The sequence below is a fragment of the Rhipicephalus sanguineus genome, chromosome 3, assembly GCF_013339695.2.
Source record: "Rhipicephalus sanguineus isolate Rsan-2018 chromosome 3, BIME_Rsan_1.4, whole genome shotgun sequence".
NCBI lineage: Eukaryota > Metazoa > Arthropoda > Arachnida > Ixodida > Ixodidae > Rhipicephalus > Rhipicephalus sanguineus.
The window spans coordinates 46,207,775-46,225,274 of record NC_051178.1 but is presented as its reverse complement, the minus strand read 5'-3'; the positions used below and the strand labels follow the sequence as shown (position 1 = coordinate 46,225,274).

Genomic DNA, 17,500 nt, shown 5'->3' with positions numbered 1-17,500 from the left:
GCCTTGTCGGCATAGGGAAAAGTAGGGAGCGGACTTACCGTAATTGAGGCGCCTGCGCGTGGTTTCGCGGAGTCCTCGAACGGCGCGAATCATCGTCGCGAATCTGGTGTTGACGCGCATGGGACAGATGATCCAAACACAACACTAGGGGCCGTAGAAAGTGAGTGAAGCACCATCGTACGTGCTAACCACCGAAATCGCCTGCGGTGGCCTCCCACTGCGCATGAATGGTCTTGGGAACTAACGTAACGGTGGCGAAGTTACACTTTGGTTCTATCACTTGGGGGTGAACGCCTTACCGCGTTCAGCATACACTTCCGACGTTTTATTGGTTTTATATTCGCGCGCTCGCCGACTGCGAAGCTTCGGCCCAATTCCTGGGAACGTTTTTCTCGTCGCGTGGTATTTAGCGGCTGGCTCGATCGTCTCTTTAGCACCTCGTGCATGCGTAGCCGGCAGCCATAGGCAAATCTGTCTTTTGACACCAGGTCGCGTGGATGGCGGGGAAGAGGACCGAAACGCAGTGGGTGCCGCAGTGGCGCCTGTCGGTGCCTTCGATGGTTGCGCATGGGCAGGAACACTTCCAACATGCGAGTTATTCCGGCGGCTATTGGTTTATAATTTTTTATTATAGTTCAGTTCGACAGCCACCGCACCGATAACGTCTGTCATGCATAGGCGTGCGCAGAGGGGGGCGGGGGCGGCCGCCCCCTAATCATCTAAGAGGGGGGGCGCAAAATCTGCCCCGTACATTGACCCTTCTAGTCACCTAAGAGGGGGGGGGGGGGCGCCAAATCTGCCAATACATGGACTTTTCAGGGTTGGGGGGCTCTGCGATGAACCTTCGCCCCCCCCCCCTAATGAGGAACCCTGCGCACGCCTATGCTGTTATGTAATAAACGATACGCGTACTACATCCAAAGCTACATTCGTGTTGCACCCGCTGAGCCTGCCCTCGCTCCGACGACCTCGGTTGACTTTGTTCCTATTTGTGTTGGCAACGAAGTGCTGAAGAGAAAACAGGTTCGTCTGTCGGATACGAACATCTAGATGCTACTCTTGCAGAGTGCGAACAAGGCGCTTTACTAGGTTGCGAATACGTATTCTGGACATTATTTTCTACTCACACTGCAATATTGAATCAGCACTCGTTAAGTGCCTGTGCATTGTTCCTTTCGAGGCGGTTTCCTGTGCAAGAAACTTATGGAAATTTGTATTAGAATATCTGAAGCGCAGTATTCCGACTGTGCATTTGAAGAGTGACGTGGAAAGTGCCTCATGTGCTGCACTTGTAATAGACGAGCACGAAAGTTGCAGTTAAACATGTCTGTAGTATGGCCGATGGTCTATAAAAAGTCCGTCTAGGAGGTTTCTTTAGATTCCTTTTATCTGCATATAACCTGCTGCTGGCGATGTCAAAATTGTAAAATTTGTGTAGCTCGATGTGAGCTTTAAATTGCTCACTTTATTTCGCCTCAGAATTATCCGGCAGTGACGGGCACCATATTTTGAATAAAACTTCAAATGTAACGTTAATGTAACGACACGTTCCAATTTTCGAAATGTAGCTGGAACGAGTTCCTTTCTCATTACAGGAACTTGTAACGGGAACTCGCTCCAATATTGGGAAGGAACGAGGAACTAGCTTTCGTTCCTGTTTTAGAGGAACGTGTACAACACTGCTATATGATTAAAAAAAATGCAGTGGCTTAGCTCGGCTATGCCAGGATATACGTAGCGTTAGCAAAGGTTCAGCTGATTATTTTTAGCTTTCCAGATTGTCTAGGATTATTAGCCTTCTTCTGTTCATTATTCGTACGGTGAACCGCTAATTGCCAGGCAACTACTTCGGGATCCGATGAGATAAGCTTCTCGGCTCTTCTGCGCCGTTCAGCAGCATTTGCGCTCTCCTTCTCCATGGTGCTACCCATACAAACGCCAGTCAGAGGCGCCAGGGGCGTAGCCAGGGGGGGGGGGGGGGCTGGGGGGTTCAAACCCCCCCCCGAAATTTTTCAGTTTTGCTTGCGCATATATACACGCGCACATACAAACGCACGCACGAACATACATAAAGTATGGTTGAACCCCCCCGAAAAAAATTTCTGGCTACGCCCCTGAGAGGCGCTATCAATCGGCTCCAGCGCAGTGTCAGACGGCGACTGCACAGCAAAGGCGAATAGCTGCGCGCGCGCTGGCGCCAGTGTGTCTACCATGGACGTCACTCTCTAGAATGCGCAGATCAGCAGCGGCGAGTCGTGCACGGCGGTGGTGGAGTCCGCGCGCGCGCCGGCGCCGATGTGTCTGCCGTGGCTATACGACGCCACTCCTCCCGAAGGCGCAGACCAGCAGCGGCGAGTCGCGCGCGGCGGTGGCGGAGAGCGCGTGAGATCGCGGTGGCGGAGAGAGCGGTGAGCCAGCTGTGTGACATCACTGATCCTCGCGCATGTGCAGCACGGCTCATGAGGCTCCACGCGAAATTGGCTCCGGCTAGGCAAGTGTAGCTAATACTACAAAATTCTTCCGAAATATTAACAGAAAAGCTTTTGTGACTGAGCTGAAGCAAGCCAGAGGAGGGGGCTCGCACTGATGACACGCTCAGCCCTTTCTGTTTGCAATCCGTTCTTTGCCGCAAAACTTTGGTATGTCATGCAAGTATTGCATTGTTCAAGGGCAAACATACAGAAGCTCCATCGCGTATTCGCAGTTTTCGTTTGGGCGTCGAATTGGGAGAGATGCAGTCGAACTAATCTGTTCAGACGAGTGAAACAGGGAGGGTTGGGATTACCACACCTTTTCATACGCCAAGTAGTAAACAGCAGGGGCGTAGCCAGGGGGGGGGGGGTTGGGGGTTCAACCCCCCCCCCCCCTCCCGAAATTTTTCAGTTTTGCTTGCGTATATATACACGCGCACAGACAAACGCACGCACGAACATACATAAAGTATGGTTGAACCCCCCCCTCCCCCCCGAAAAAAATTTCTGGCTACGCCCCTGGTAAACAGGTTCCTCTTCTTCCGCAACACAAATGATCCTTTCCTGCGTACGGTGTGCCAACTGAGACTGATGCCTGCTTTACCTGGATATGTGGTTGGTACGAATCACATGACATGGTGCTGTCTGCGGGTATTCTAAGTGTACGCTTTTAAAGACGATAGTCTTTCTTGGGGAACTTAAACGCAGAAATTTTGGTCTGTCTTTCTGTCTGTCTTTCTGTTTGTCGCCACGTCCCTCGATTCAACCACTCGGCCAAAGTTGAACCACTTGCCCAAGGGCCAGCCATCGTGAACGGCTGACCAGGTTCATACTTGTGTACATTGTTGATCAAAAAGCAAACATTACGCATATCTGAGGCGCAGCATCACTAGGTAAGCATTAGGCGGTGTGTTCCTTTAACAGAAAATACATAGATACGCAATTTTAAAGACCTTGATGGTATGCGTTTAACGTTGAGACAGTAACGCGTTTATTAAAAGATTGCCACAGCTGAAGCGATCAGCGCTCCAAGCCGAGCAAGCGCGAGCGCCAACAGCCACCGTCTTCGTCTTCTTCTTTGGCAGGCGTTCTTGTCTGCGCCGTACCATGTTACAAATCACTCCCCCGCGGAAAAGGAGCCATCCTGGCGACCTAAGGAGCAGGTACAGCTGGTGGGTCATAATGCGGCTTCAGTCGATCGACGTGAACAGTCTCGCGGCCGCGACGACGGCGGCCCGTAGATGATTGAACAGGCTCAATCATATAGTTAACTGGGGATGCTTGACGTAGGACGCGGTAGGGGCCTTCGTACTTAGGCAGTAGCTTTGTGGAAAGGCCAGGAGTGGAGGAGGGAACGCGAAGCCACACCAACGTTCCAGGCGAATACGACTGAGGAGGCAGGTTTTCGTCGTGACGGTCCTTCTGGCCCTACTCGCCCTACAATGTTACAACCCTAGTTTCTTAAGCTGCGCTGAAAATGCGACTGCGCTGAAACTTGTCTTCCTCCGTGCCCTCTGCACAAGCTCATGTTGTGTTTCGGTTTCGGTTCAGTATTGCATTGTACGAATGACAGGGGGCGCCGCTCTGGCATTGCTGTTTTACCCAGGCGACGTGTAAATAAAAGAGTGTGTGGAGAGTACTCGTTGAGTGCGGACGTTGCTTCTCCTTCGGCGCATCGCGCCAAACAGCGTGTTCGGGCTGGCCGGCGTCCCCACCGGTCGCGTTGGTCACCGCCGGTCTTCGCCTGCCGCTGCGCCGGGAGTACCAGCCCGCAACACAGCACTCGTGTTTCCCGACGTATTGCCAGATGGCGTCCATAACTCACGCAGCGCCTCTTCTATCGTCTTTAGACGACATTTGCAGCGAAGCACGCAGATACGCGGCCAATTTTTTATCTGTTAGATTTTCTAATGAGTATCTGTTTTCAGTGACACGTAAGAAGCTGTACAAAGACGTATGTGATGCTCTTCTACCTGTACCTCTATACCAGTGGAGGTCAAGGGCAAGATGTGCTTAAGAGGGTGAAGAAAATGCAAGTGGCTCCTGCCGCGAAGTCTTTCTTTTTTAAGCTTCACAAGGTACATTATCTGTCAAGGCATTTCAAGAAGACCGTGGCCTTTTCTTACCTTGGGGGCCAGATTGCCTCATTTGTAAAACAAACGGAAACTATAGACAACGTTTTCTTACATTGCTGGGAAGGAGTTTATTTTTGGAATGTACTTCAAAGGACGATAAAGAAGGATTTACCGTTAGGTCCACATGGTATAAGATTTCTGCCAGTAAATGACGAAGAGGGACTCCCTTTTGACTAGATTATGCTAAATGGCCTTCACTGTTTATGGCGGGCTCGTATGGCGGGATTTTATTGCGATCCAGACGCACGGCCCGCACGGATGTATTTTCGTGAGTGTATGACCAAGTTTGTGGAACTGCGGAAAGCTCAGGAGTTTCGTACCTGAGTGGTCGTCGAGGGTAGAACCCTTGACAGCGCTCAAGGAATTTTAAACTTGTGTCTGTCCAGTAGGACAGACACAACTTGTCGTTTCTCTCTTGTGCTTATCGTTTGATATACATGTCTAATAACAGGCAATAAAGCAAGAAAAAAAAAACCGGCATGGCTCTGAGGTAGAATACTAGGCTCCCACGCGGAGAGCCTAGGTTCGAACCTCGTTCCAGCCTGGATATTTTTTCTTATTTAGTTTTTTCTATTTCGCGCGATAGTGGTTACGAACACCGGCGGCGGCGGCGGACAACTACGGCGCCAAAAACGGTCCTTGTTCTAACAGCTTTCGCTGTAAAAAAAAGAAGATCCCTGGATCCGCCCCTACATCTCTTTAATGTGACTGTAACCAATATTATTGGATAAAGTTGAAGCGACTTAAGCTGCAAGCCCGAACAAAAACAAGAAAAAAAGCATAGTTTCGCCTCAACGGCGAAGCAATGAATGCGATAGAAAGAAATTGGAATGTCACAGGTGTTCCACGTCGTGTCCGCTGCATCCCTAGCCACGAAAGCCGGGCCTGGAAGTATCGGAGCCGGTTATACTTTCTTTTGGGGCCACCACTCTGGGATACAGCAACAGGGATGTTTTCTTCGCCATTGAGGAATTCATTCGACAGTCTAAAAGAATATCTATCTAAATTCTGCCTGAGTAAATATTTCATTACCAATAATTGAAACATAAATTCATGATATTAGTTAATAATAGCTTCTACGAACGACACCCTTAAAGGGACCGACAACTGGCCAGAACGGGTGATTAGATCCTGGTGGAAATGAAAAGGCCGTGAATTATAGTGACAGATTCCAGAATACTTTTCGCGATCTGAGTAGGATTTATATTTTTAAATCGCGTTTAAAAATAACCAAAACCGGTATGTCGCGCAGCCTAGCGCGAGCGCCATGAACCAGACGTATGTAGTCTTAAGCACTTTGTTGTACGTAGTCTAATGCTTTTACATGCACCAGAACGAGGGCTGAAAATTTGAATATGTATGTTATTGTCAATTCCCGTTTGTTTCTAAGGTGAAAGAAGTAAATCATGAGATGCAGCGCTGCTTTCGTGGCTTCCAGTGAAATGGAGGCTGCGGCGCATGCGCGCGGCGTCCGGCAGCGTTTCCCGCGTAGCTCGACTCTCGTCTGCTCTCGTCGTATCGGACTTTTGAAGAGTAGCACGCGAGTTTGCGCTGCTGCTCGCAAAATGCCATCGACTTACTGTTCTGTGGAGGATTGCTACCACTTCATGAACAGCACTGCTGGTGTATCCTACCACTTTCGTTTTCGAAGGCTTAGCTTGGCTTGGCTTGACTAAAATGTGATAAAGCGACCTGTGTACTGCCAAGTACTTCTATAAGAAGCTCCAGAAGAACGCTATAACTATTGTAAAATAATTTAATAGGCTAGAAAGGAGTAGTCGCAGCACCGCAGGCTTTGCAAACGTAACATTGCCTTTTCATACTTAGGGCATAACTTGTCACCACTGCTGGCGTATAATCGCTATCGCCCTCACCTCTCACTGTTTGCACTCTGATTACAAATGTTTTAGTTACCACTCCGTGATTAGAAGCTCTGATAAGCTTCCCATTGCACTGAAACATAAACGAGTGCTTAGCTTTCGAACGACACAAAGATAACATTAGCAAAATTCACCCTCTACTCGGCCAATCCCCTGCATTGGGTATGAACACACAGACAACAAACAACAACAACAACGAAGTTCGCATAACACCCCACCTAATGTTGAGCTCTCTATTATCAACATCGGCAGAGTTACTGCTTCCGATTAGAATCGTTCTCTCGGAACCTAATTTTAGACCATATTGTGTGTTATGTTTGTTAATCCTCAGCGTTCGTTCACAAACAAGCTGGCGAAATTTTAGCGCACTTGGTTGAGCGCTTAATTTATATTTGAATATTTTTACAAACATGTGAGCGGCCGAGAGTTCAGCAACACTGGGGCACTCGCGAGCCGTGACGTTACAAGCTGCTTGCAGTGCGAGCGTCTGCATTCCGGCGAACGATTTTGTTCCGGGGTCAGCTGCGCGTGAAATCAAGCTATTTCACCTTTTTTTCAGCTTGACATTGAAAGTGAAGGATTTTCAGCGGCTTAAACTATGGTAGGAGACGACGGCTCCGCTGCATGCAGCACATGACGTCACACACGCCATGGCAAAATGGCGGTCGTCGGAGGTTATAAGGCTTACCTTGCACTGAAATACTCTTGTACAGTGCATTTTTCATATATGTATAGGCAAAGGCGTCCGCAAAAATATTCCAGGGGGGGAGGGGGTTCACTACCGTGACTTGACCAAAAGGTTAGTCAATAATATGTAATAACGTGCAAAGTTGGCTGGCAATCCTGAAGGCCCTTTCACACGGATATGCGGACCTTTTGTGTGCTAACGAACGTGTGCAGCTTATTGCTACTGCATAGAAAGATATTATCCGAAATTCCAGGGGGGGGGGGGCAAGCCGCCCCCCCTTGCACCCCCCTCCGGACGCCCATGTGTATAGGCACAATAGACCCCATACTCATGGGCGTCCGGAGGGGGGTGCAAGGGGGGGCGCCGCCGCCCCCCCTCCCTGGAATTTCGGATAATATCTTTCTATGCAGTAGCAATAAGCTGCACACGTTCGTTAGCACACGAAAAGGTCCGCATATCCGTGTGAAACGGCATTCAGGATTGCCAGCCAACTTTGCACGTTATTACATATTATTGACGAACCTTTCGTCGAGTCATGGTAGTGAACCCCCCCCCCCCCCATGGGTGCACCCCCCTTGGAAAAATTTCTGCGGACGCCCTTGCCCCTACTTCTGTTTTTCGGTGAAAACTGCATTTTTCTGGGTCACTGTAGATGACGATGACACCAAAAAGAAGCACCTGCACATCACTAACTTTCGATATAGCCGACTGGCTCAATAAAGGAAATGCACGAACAAACGAGAAAATGTTTAAATTATCGTGTACTCAGCTCTACCAAAAAACATATATATGGAAGCAAAATTACGAATCTGATTAGCTATAGCACTCAAAAGAAAGCAAAAAATCGTGTCATTTGAATGGATCTCATACAATGGCGACTGCTCGTAGACGACGCCGAAGCATAATTCACAGCTTGGGCGGCGATGCTCACGAAACCTTGTAGATCGTACGACGTCTACTGCTTGGCCTTGGCGCGGCGGGAGCGGCCACCTCGCACGGAAGACGGCGTCTTGCTGCCCTCGGAGCCGATCCTGCTTTTTTTGCTGCCCCCGTCCGCCTGCACCGTGGCGAGTGTGTTCTTCATGCGCTCGATGTTCTGCTTGCTCGCTAGCGAGGAGCGCTTGGACGCCATCTTGGTGCACTCGACCGCGGTGGCGGGCGGAAGGCTGCGCAGCGTCAACAGTGAAACGAACAGGATAAACTCCGCCGCTATAAAAGCCACGTTCTCGCGGCCGATGTTCTTGAGCAGAAGGGAGAGCATGGCGGAAACCGCTCCGAAGCGGCCGCAGGCGTACGCCCAACCGATGGCCGTGGCGCGCAGGGCCGTCGGGAAGAGCTCCAGGACGTAGACGAAGCAGACGATACCGCCGGTGTAGTAGAAGGCCACGTGCACTTCGGTCAGTGCCTCGGTGACAACCGCCGATTCTCCCGCAGTGACGTTCAAGATGAACAGGCACTGGACCACGCAGAGCGCCGCGAACAGCGAGACGATCACAGTGAGCATCGTGACCTTCCTGATGAGCAGATGCATGATCACGTAGCCCGTGAAGTTGAAGAAGAACGAGGTGTACGGCTGCCACGGCATGCTCCGCCGCTCCTTGGTGTACACGACGACGTACAGCGCGAACGCGTTCGAGAAGAAGGAGCCGAACATGATGAGGGCACGCTGCCGGATGGAGATGCCGCTCAGCAGTGCGTCGACAATGGTCTCCCGGCGATCCGCGCTGCGGTTCATGTCTGCCTTCACTTTGTCCAGCAGGCACGCCGAGCTGGGCAGGGGAAAGTGATTGGTGTTGGCAGCGGCCAGAACGACGCCTTCCGCTCGCTGGCACTGCCCGGCAGCGACCAGCCAGCGGGGTGACTCGTAGACCGAGAGGTAAGCCGGCAGCAGCAACAGGGCTGGAAGGATGAATGCGGCCAGTTCGAGATCCCACCTGAGGCTCCATTGCAGCATGAAGAAATACCAGACGTCGGAAGCCAGCAGACCGAGCGTTCCGCTCACGGCCACGTGCAGCGGTCTGTTGTTGTGGGTGGTCACCTCGAAAAGAGAAATTGCCGAAAAAATCAGGGTCAAGGTGGAGCTTCCCGCGCTGAAGAACTTGAGTGCCGCGAGCGTCACGTAGTCGCCGGAAAGGCAGCTCGCACTTGCCGAGACCAGGAGCACCAGAGCCGCCGCGACAAGGACGGGCGCTCGGCCGATGCTGTCCGCCACGTACCCAGCCACCAGGGCGAACACTGCGGCGCCCGAGTTCTGAACCACCGACATGACGGCGATGAGCAGCTTTCTCTGGCACACCAGGTTCCACGCGCTCACGACGGTCGTCCTCGCCCGCTCGACGTCGTACTCCCACTCACGGCACGGCACCGCGCGAGATACGTTGCCTTCCGCTTCGTAGATGAGGCATCGGTCCAGCTGCTCCGCTTCTTCAGCTGCCGACATGTTGGATTGCGGCGTCGGCTGCTTGCATCTGTAGTCCACGCTTCTCGAGATCAGCGAGAACGCCAAGGCATGGCTGTTCGCCAAAAACGCGCCTAAAGCGCAGAGCAGCATCAACCGCTTCTGGAAGGTGCCGTGACCGAATGCGTCGTTACAGTCAAAGGACTCGCTTACCAGCAACGCCTTCGTCGGCAGAATGGGCGAGATGAGAAAGGTCATCTTGCAAGATCAAATCTGCTACGTGTTGCTTTCTTGAGGCGTTTCGTCGAATATCTCGTCGTCGCAGATCAAACTGACGCAGCATGCGTTGGAGATATCCGCTTCTTCTTCATCAGCAGCAGCTGCAGGCACGTGATTATCAAGAGCGCATGGCGATCGATGCTTATAAGCTGGTCTTGGCTGGCTGATCTTTTCCTCACAATGTGATCCCTGTTTCTTTGTAAAAGAAAAAGGAGAAGAAGGGTACAATATTGGGAGAACTTGGCATTGACAGCTTCTCCAGAGTACAAGCACCTTCTATTCCCTTGGCACAGCGATTTAGCTAATTCAAGGTTGATGGAAGTTGCCGTAACAGAAATTCGTTGCCGCGTTACTTCCCTCAATTTTTACTTCCATCGATCAGGTTTAGTGAACTCCTCTCTGTGCCTCTTCTGTAATCAGGAAGAAACGATTGGTCATTTTTTCATATCATGTCGCCGGTTCAACACATTCAGGAAACGAATACTAGCACCATCTCTTCGAAAACAGGGCCTGGAATTATCAGAACCCATTCTTTATTTATTTAGTACATACTGCAGACCCTTAGGTCCAAGCAGGTGGGTATTTTCAATAGGACATGGTTGATACAGAATGACATAACAATTTGTTTAGGGTTGTGAGATACAGTCATAGTAAATACAAAGGTGACATGGAAAACTATTTTATAAATAATGCGAATAACGGCGTACTGAAGAAAAGAAAGGATACTACATGGCAATACTACATAATATTGGCGATTACAGAAGGAATAAACAATAATAAATACATAAACACAATAACAAATACAAAACAACAACTCAAACATTTCGCTATTGACGGCAAAAAAATGCAAAAATGCACTGCAATCAAAATATGTGGAAACTGAAATGGTGAGACAATCAAATTTTCGTGTGGAAGGAACGGTGAATGTGAGGAGGAATTAATACTAAGAGGATGCCTGAGTTATTTCGTTCCAATCTGTGACTGCGCGTGGAAAATACGAGTATTTATAAGCGTCTGTTCTGCAGAAATAAGGTGTCAATGATTTGGCGTGATGATGCCTTGTGGGCCTGGTTGATAGGGGTGTCAGATACGGAGATGGGTCAATGGCAAGTTTGCGGTTGAGAAGAAGAGAAAGGAGGTCCATTCTAATCTGTTTTCGACGCGCGCTAAGAAGAGGAATGTCGTTGGTTTTCAGTATTTCACATGGAGAATCAACTCGTGAGAACTTATTGAAAATGAACCGGACTGCTTTCCTTTGTATTCTTTCGAGAGACTCGATGTTTATTTGAGTGTATGGGTCCCATACTGCACCGGCATATTCTAATTTAGGTCTTATTAAAGAATAATAGGACAATAATTTAACATTACTTGGGGCATCGCGAAGTTTATGTTTTAGAAAGCAGAGCTTCCTGAATGCAGATGAGCAAATGATATTGACGTGTGTATTCCAGGATAATGTAGTTGTTATTGTAACACCCAAGTATTTATAATTGTCGACTTGCCTAAGTGGCAAGGAACCAAGTGTGTAAGTAAAATGAAGGGGCGTTTTTTTTACGCGTAATAGGGACGAGTACGGTTTTATCAGCGTTGAGGACCATTCCCCATGTTTCACACCACTGAAATACATTATTTAAATTGTTATTTAACTCAACTTGGTCGTCGGGACAAAAAATTTCTTTGAACAATACGCAGTCGTCAGCAAATAATCGAATTCGAACACCACGGGTTACTACGTCAACTATATCATTAATATAAACCAAGAGAAGCAGGGGGCCTAATACACTGCCCTGGGGCACCCCTGAAGCAACTGGCAAACTTTCGGAAAGTTGACCTCCAATGTCAGTATATTGCTTCCTGTTCGTAAGGAACGCAGAAATCCATCTGATGAAGTGTTCAGGGATGCCAAGGATTCTAAGCTTCATAATTAGTTTATCATGCGGAACCTTGTCAAAAGCTTTGCTAAAATCAAGGAATATTACGTCTACTTGGCTGTTAGAATCAAGAGATGAAGCGAACGAATGAACTACCGTTATTAGTTGGGTACTCGTTGAATACCCTTTCCGAAAGCCATGTGGATGTTCTGTTAGCGCAGCGTTATTTTCCAGAATTTCACGCACACAATTAGCTATAATATGTTCTACAAGCTTCCAGCATTGGGATGTTAGTGAAATTGGACGATAATTCTGTATAAGTAACCTGTCACCTTTTTTGAACACAGGGACTACCCCGGCAGTGTTCCAGTCATTTGGCAATTCTGCAGTCATGAGTGAGACACGGAACAAAATGACAAGAAATTTGGCAAGAAACTCGGCATAGCGCGTGAGAAATATGTTAGGGATTTCATCGGGACCACAAGAACTCTTTGTTTTCAAGTTGAGTAGCATACTGAATTCTTTTGGGACCACTACCCTGAGGTACAGCCACAGGGATGTTTTCCTTGCTGTTCAGGAATACATCATTGCTACTAAAAGAATCTCTCGCTAAATTCCATGGGCATTAAATTTTTCATTACTCATAATTGGCACTTTTATTCAATAATTATAAGCAAATAGCGTAACAAGGAGTCACAACATGCAGAAAATATAGGACGAATTCACCATCTACTCGGCCGATCCCCTTTATTGGGTATGTGCCATGAGGAGAGAACAACAACAAGAACAGCCGCAGAACTTTAAACCAGATCAGGAACCCACATCAGTATTGAATATTGCCCGGGTCCTTAGGCCCTTCCCACGATTTTAGAATATATTTAACACCGTGCTCCTTGAGACACTACGGCGACATCTTCCTTGCTCCTTCAATGAACCATTCATTGAATTCAATTTTGTTTTCCTTTTTAGATGATACGCGCGGGTGGTCACTTTAGGCCGAGTGACGCGAACGCTTTGTAGTTGTTGATGATGATAATGAATACTATCTTATCCCTTGGTCATGGGAATTGGCAGCTTTCAACTACCTTCAACCACCCGCTCGTTGCGCAATTCACACGTAACGCCAAGCTTCAAGCACTGGATTGACCCATTCGAGAGAAAAGGGAGAGTAGCCCCCTCGTTGCTGCCCGCTCCTTTAAACGACCTTCTACTTCGAAGACCTTCTACTTCGGCTTCGGCTAGTTGATCTTCAGTTTTTGCTAAAGTGGTGTAGCGCGAAGCAGGACAGCGAACTCAGAAACGATGAAGAGAAGTGCTATACTTCCACCTGAAGGTTTATTATTTCCTACCGACATTGGTGACGGAGAAAAAGAAAAGAAAGAAGAAATAACGTAACAAAGAATGCGAAATGCGACATACAAAAAGACACCCCCATCGCCCACAGTCCGAGCTGGCGTCTTCCAGGAATACCATTTGAGATAAGGCTGAGGATGGCATGCATGGGCATTCCTCAGGTGTTATGCGAGCTTCTTTCACAATCGTGTGGGTGCGGTTGTCCGCGTGCAAAAAGAAATCCCCTTCGTTTATTCGAACGCGCGGGCGCAGCCGCACATGTATGGCCAGAAAGCCCTCGCTTCGGTTTCTGACATTGTTTGCATGATTATCACATCCAGTTCTGCCTGAATTAGGGGTAGGGAAGAAGCGATCGCTTCCACAAAAGGCGGCTGTTTCGTTAGCCAGCCTCGCATCCAACAAAAAAGCAGAAGCGCTAGCAGGACACGTGCTTTGCTCGCCGTCGCGGACAGCAATGTTTCAAGTACCGGCGTGGCTCTGTGGTCGACTGCCACGCATAGTTCCTGGTTTCGAGCCCAATACTGATTTGGCCTCGCGTTTATAGACATTTTTCCATGTGACTACTTAGTATTTGTGTTTACGTCTCTGTTATATTTTTTTCTTTCCTCGGTTTCCCCCTTCCTGAAGGAGCAGGCATGCGTTGTGCCCCTTTAGGTGGCAGTTGTCAGCCTGTTCCCTCCCTATTTCCTCTGCGTCCAGAGGCGTAACTAGGAGGGGGGGAGTACAAGTGCCCCGGGCGCCACTTGGAAGGGGACGCCGAGCCGAGTCCGCCCAACATGTGCCCGGCGACAACAATGCCTGAGTACACAAACGGGGCGCTAGCGCCCCGCGGAAAAGTTGTCAATGTTCTTTTGTGGCAAGCCGCACCTTTGTTCACTGTCATGAACCCCGTTTATGAGGAGGCAATCGCCGGGTAGATTCCAAGGGCTGACGTATCGCCCCCCCCCCCCCTCCCGAAACGCACCGCGAAAGCGCGGACAAAGGGTAGGTCCTTTTAGCGCGTCAGCGAACGTTGGTTGTGGTCCAAATACCGAGTCAGACTCAAGAGTTCGTAACATAAATAAAACATATTCTTAATTAGGGCAGTACAAGCATCACACCAACATGCACACTTGGCTGGTTCAATCACAATACAACTCACATGAATCTACCAAACATGATGGTGAACAATTAATCGCATGCACTCAAGTCCAAGCACTTGAGAATATTCCAGAACAATTTAGGTCCTTTCATATTCACTGGCTTGACGAGTCCCTTCAGGTAGACGGTAGCGCTTACGAGTCGTTTCCCTTCGCAGTCGGTGATCACATGTATCCTCGGCGACACTCTTCAAGACTTTTCACTGCTCCCTCGGCGTTATCTCTCGACATTTCAAAGGACCGACTGACGGCACTACTTATAAAAAAGTCACAGTTTCGCCGCAAGGGCGAAACAATGAATGCGATAGCAAGAAATTGGAATGTTATACGAAGAACGACAAGCAGCTCGATACTTCCAGCATGCCGCTGAAGCACAAAATGAAGGACGCCCGAAAAGAATGCACAGGTATACACAGGACAAGCATGAACTAACAACTGTCACAGTTGTTACGTCTTGGTGCTTGAGCAACGCGCTGCAGGCGTCGACAGTGGAGAATCAGACGCTCTTACATATTTCTTTTTCTTTTAAACTTCGGCGCGTAGAGTGACCTCTCTGCGTCTCCTGCCACACGGGGGCATCTGACGCAAGGTGTGCCTAAATGTGTGCCCGGTCAACACCCTCTAGAAAAATATGAAGGTCTTAGTTATGTTCCCTTTCCACTCGCGCTACGTCAGCAGATGGGGCGAACGCATGAGGCGGCGAGCGAGTTTTTCTATTCGCCACGACACGACGCATCCGCGCGTCCGGATTGCGCTGGTGGGCGTTCATCGCGCGTCTGCCGAAACTCATTCCCCGGCGCGTCTGTACAGAAGTACATCGCTTCGCTGTCCAGTTGGCCGTGTTTTCTTCACTGTGAAAGGAATGTGAAAGCGACGACGCCGAGATGCCGTGCAAATGCTGTGTACCTCGATGCCGCGGTAACTACACGGGGGACACGAAGGTGCACGTCTTCAAGTTCCCGAGAGGACCAAGCTCTGAGGAACGCTTGGATTCGTGCTGTGCCACGGGAAAACCTCACGGTCACCGAAAATTCCAGGGTAAGTTCTTGTTTTTTCGTATTTAGGTGTTAGTTAATTCAAATTATATATACGTACGTGTGTAAGTGGCTCATGAGCCGCACGTTTGTATGACAGGTAGCCATCGGTTTGCTGATTGGAGGTAAATTTTTTTTCTAGGTATGCGAACTTCATTTCATGGACGAGGACATTATTCGAGTCGCGACGCATACAGATCAAGCAACTGGCCGCGTAATGACAGTGCCTCTAGCTCATGTGCGCCTTCGCCCAGACGCTGTACCGTCGAAGTTCCCGAATTGTCCGAGCTACATGTCCAGAAAGACCGCGAGAAGGGAAGATCCTGACTCCAAGCGCGCGCGCATAGAGAATGCAGCCCTCCAGAAAGCCATCGCTGAATCCAACGAGGCGTTTATCAGAGCACGCGAGGAGGATAAAGTCAACAGTTTGAGCGAACTTGCCAACCACTTGAGGAGCCAAGGGATGAAGTTCTGGGATGTAATCGAAAGAAATGAAAGGCTTCTCATTCACATCGTCGACGATGAAGCGCCGTGGTTGAAATACTCTGTTTGCGTGAAAGGAGACTTGAGCGTTACAGTACACGTCATGAAAACAGCCGTAAAAAAGCTAGGCGCAAATCTCTGCGTTCCCAATATCGCTAACAGTAAAAGGGGTATGGTGGAACTCCTGGAAGGCATCGAGAAGTGGGACGGTGACCTGATGTACAACTCAGTCGCGGAAATTTGCGAGGCGGTTTGTTTACTGCTAGATCAGCTTTGCACGTCCCAAGCAGAAGACGACGCCAACTGTATTCAATTTCTGAAGGAGCAAGTCACCTTGCACCTATCGAAAAAACAGCGCAGGCGCTACTCTGCTGATTTCATGATGTTCTGCTGCATTCTTTTCACTATATCGCCCCATGCGTACGCGTTCATGCGCAGCCATGGAAGCATCACCTTGCCGCATCCTATGACAATCAGATCAGTGTGCTCGTCTTATGGCATGAGTCCTCAACAAGAGCATCAGAGCGAAACATTCCTCAGCTATATGGCAAAAAGAATTTCTGACCTGAAAGATGACCAGCGCTTTGTCACAGTTATGGTAGATGAAATACATATAAAACCATACTTTGACTACAAAGGGGGTAATATTACCGGCGTCGCGCTCGATAGAAATGACGTTGCTAACTGTGCGCTCGTTTTCATGGTGCGCAGCCTGACGTGTAAATTCAAAGAAGTTGCGCACATCGTGCCAGTGCACCGAGTAGAGGCGGAGTTCCTGCAAAACACGCTTAAAGAAGTGGTTTGCGGCTGGAAAAGATTGGGTACCGGGTTATGTGCGTCGTCAGCGACAACAACTCTGTCAACAGAAAAGCGATGTCCCTCTTCGAATCACCTCCTCGTAACAGAATTGTGTACCAACATCCATCAGACCCTTCAAGGCCGCTGTTCTTCGTTATAGACCCAGTCCACATTCTAAAATGCATACGAAATAAACTGGATCAATCAGAAGAATGACCAAGTTTGTTTCTACTTCCCGGAGATCCAAGGAGACACGCCACAATCAGAGCGAATGCAAACGCGTCATTTGCGACAATCAGGGACCTTCACAGCAAAGAGTGTGACCAGCTGTTGAAATATGGCTATGGACTGTCGAGAAAAGCCCTCTACCCTTCGAATCTTGAAAGGCAGGACGTAAAGCTTGCTTTACAAATCTTCAATGATTACTTACCAGAGGCGTTACGCGCTCTTGGAGCAAAGCACAACCTGTTCTCTTTTGACGCCACTGCTACATTCATCGATATCGTACTGAAGTGGTGGAAAATTGTAAACGTCAAAACTCCATGGAAGGGAGAAAGGCTGAGAGATCAGTTCCAACAACCAGTGCTTTCCATTGATAACGATCCAAAAATTGCCTTCTTGCACATGTTTCTGAAATGGCTGGATGAGTGGAAAAACAAAGGTCTTGACAAGGGTACTCTGACAAAGGAGACTCACGCTGCTCTCGAACACACTACCTATGCGCTTATTGAGCTCGCTATAGATAGGTACAGCTTCGAAGAGCTTGGAATGTCGTATGTTCTTTTTGGGAAGATACAGACCGACTGCCTTGAAGATCGGTTTGGAAAGTATAGGCATTGGCAGGTGCTCAATATCACATCTCCATCAGGCAGATATATGAAGTGGAAAACAAGCTGCGCCTGCAAAGTACCTTGCCTACAGTTTCCACTGACCAGCACTGGGAATATGTCCGAAAGCAAGTCGAGGCTTTT

The 17,500-nt window shown here is 48.9% G+C and overlaps 3 protein-coding genes across 3 annotated transcripts in view; 1 reads left to right on the top strand and 2 right to left on the bottom strand.

Moving 5' to 3' along the window:
- The window catches only part of LOC119385441 (transcription termination factor 2-like), a 30,090-nt gene extending 22,379 nt beyond the window's left edge, over window positions 1–7,711 (bottom strand). The window contains exon 1 of the mRNA XM_037652875.1: window positions 7,697–7,711. Coding sequence (XP_037508803.1) covers window positions 7,697–7,711 — 15 coding nt within the window. The remainder of the gene's footprint in view (window positions 1–7,696) is intronic.
- Window positions 7,712–8,129: 418 nt separating this feature from the next.
- LOC119385440 (solute carrier family 22 member 7) lies at window positions 8,130–9,830 on the bottom strand. The gene has a single exon (XM_037652874.1). It carries the CDS (start codon window positions 9,828–9,830, stop codon window positions 8,130–8,132), a length of 1,701 nt encoding a protein of 566 aa, XP_037508802.1.
- A 5,268-nt stretch (window positions 9,831–15,098) lies between these two features.
- The window catches only part of LOC119385439 (uncharacterized), a 2,733-nt gene continuing 331 nt past the window's right edge, over window positions 15,099–17,500 (top strand). Inside the window, 3 exon segments of the mRNA XM_037652873.2 lie at window positions 15,099–15,179; window positions 15,181–15,252; window positions 15,391–16,564. Coding sequence (XP_037508801.2) covers window positions 15,099–15,179; window positions 15,181–15,252; window positions 15,391–16,564 — 1,327 coding nt within the window.

Bases quoted from the DNA above. Each gene is read 5' to 3' on its own strand.
- LOC119385440 (XM_037652874.1), bottom strand. From the start codon at position 9,830: ATGACCTTTCTCATCTCGCCCATTCTGCCGACGAAGGCGTTGCTGGTA.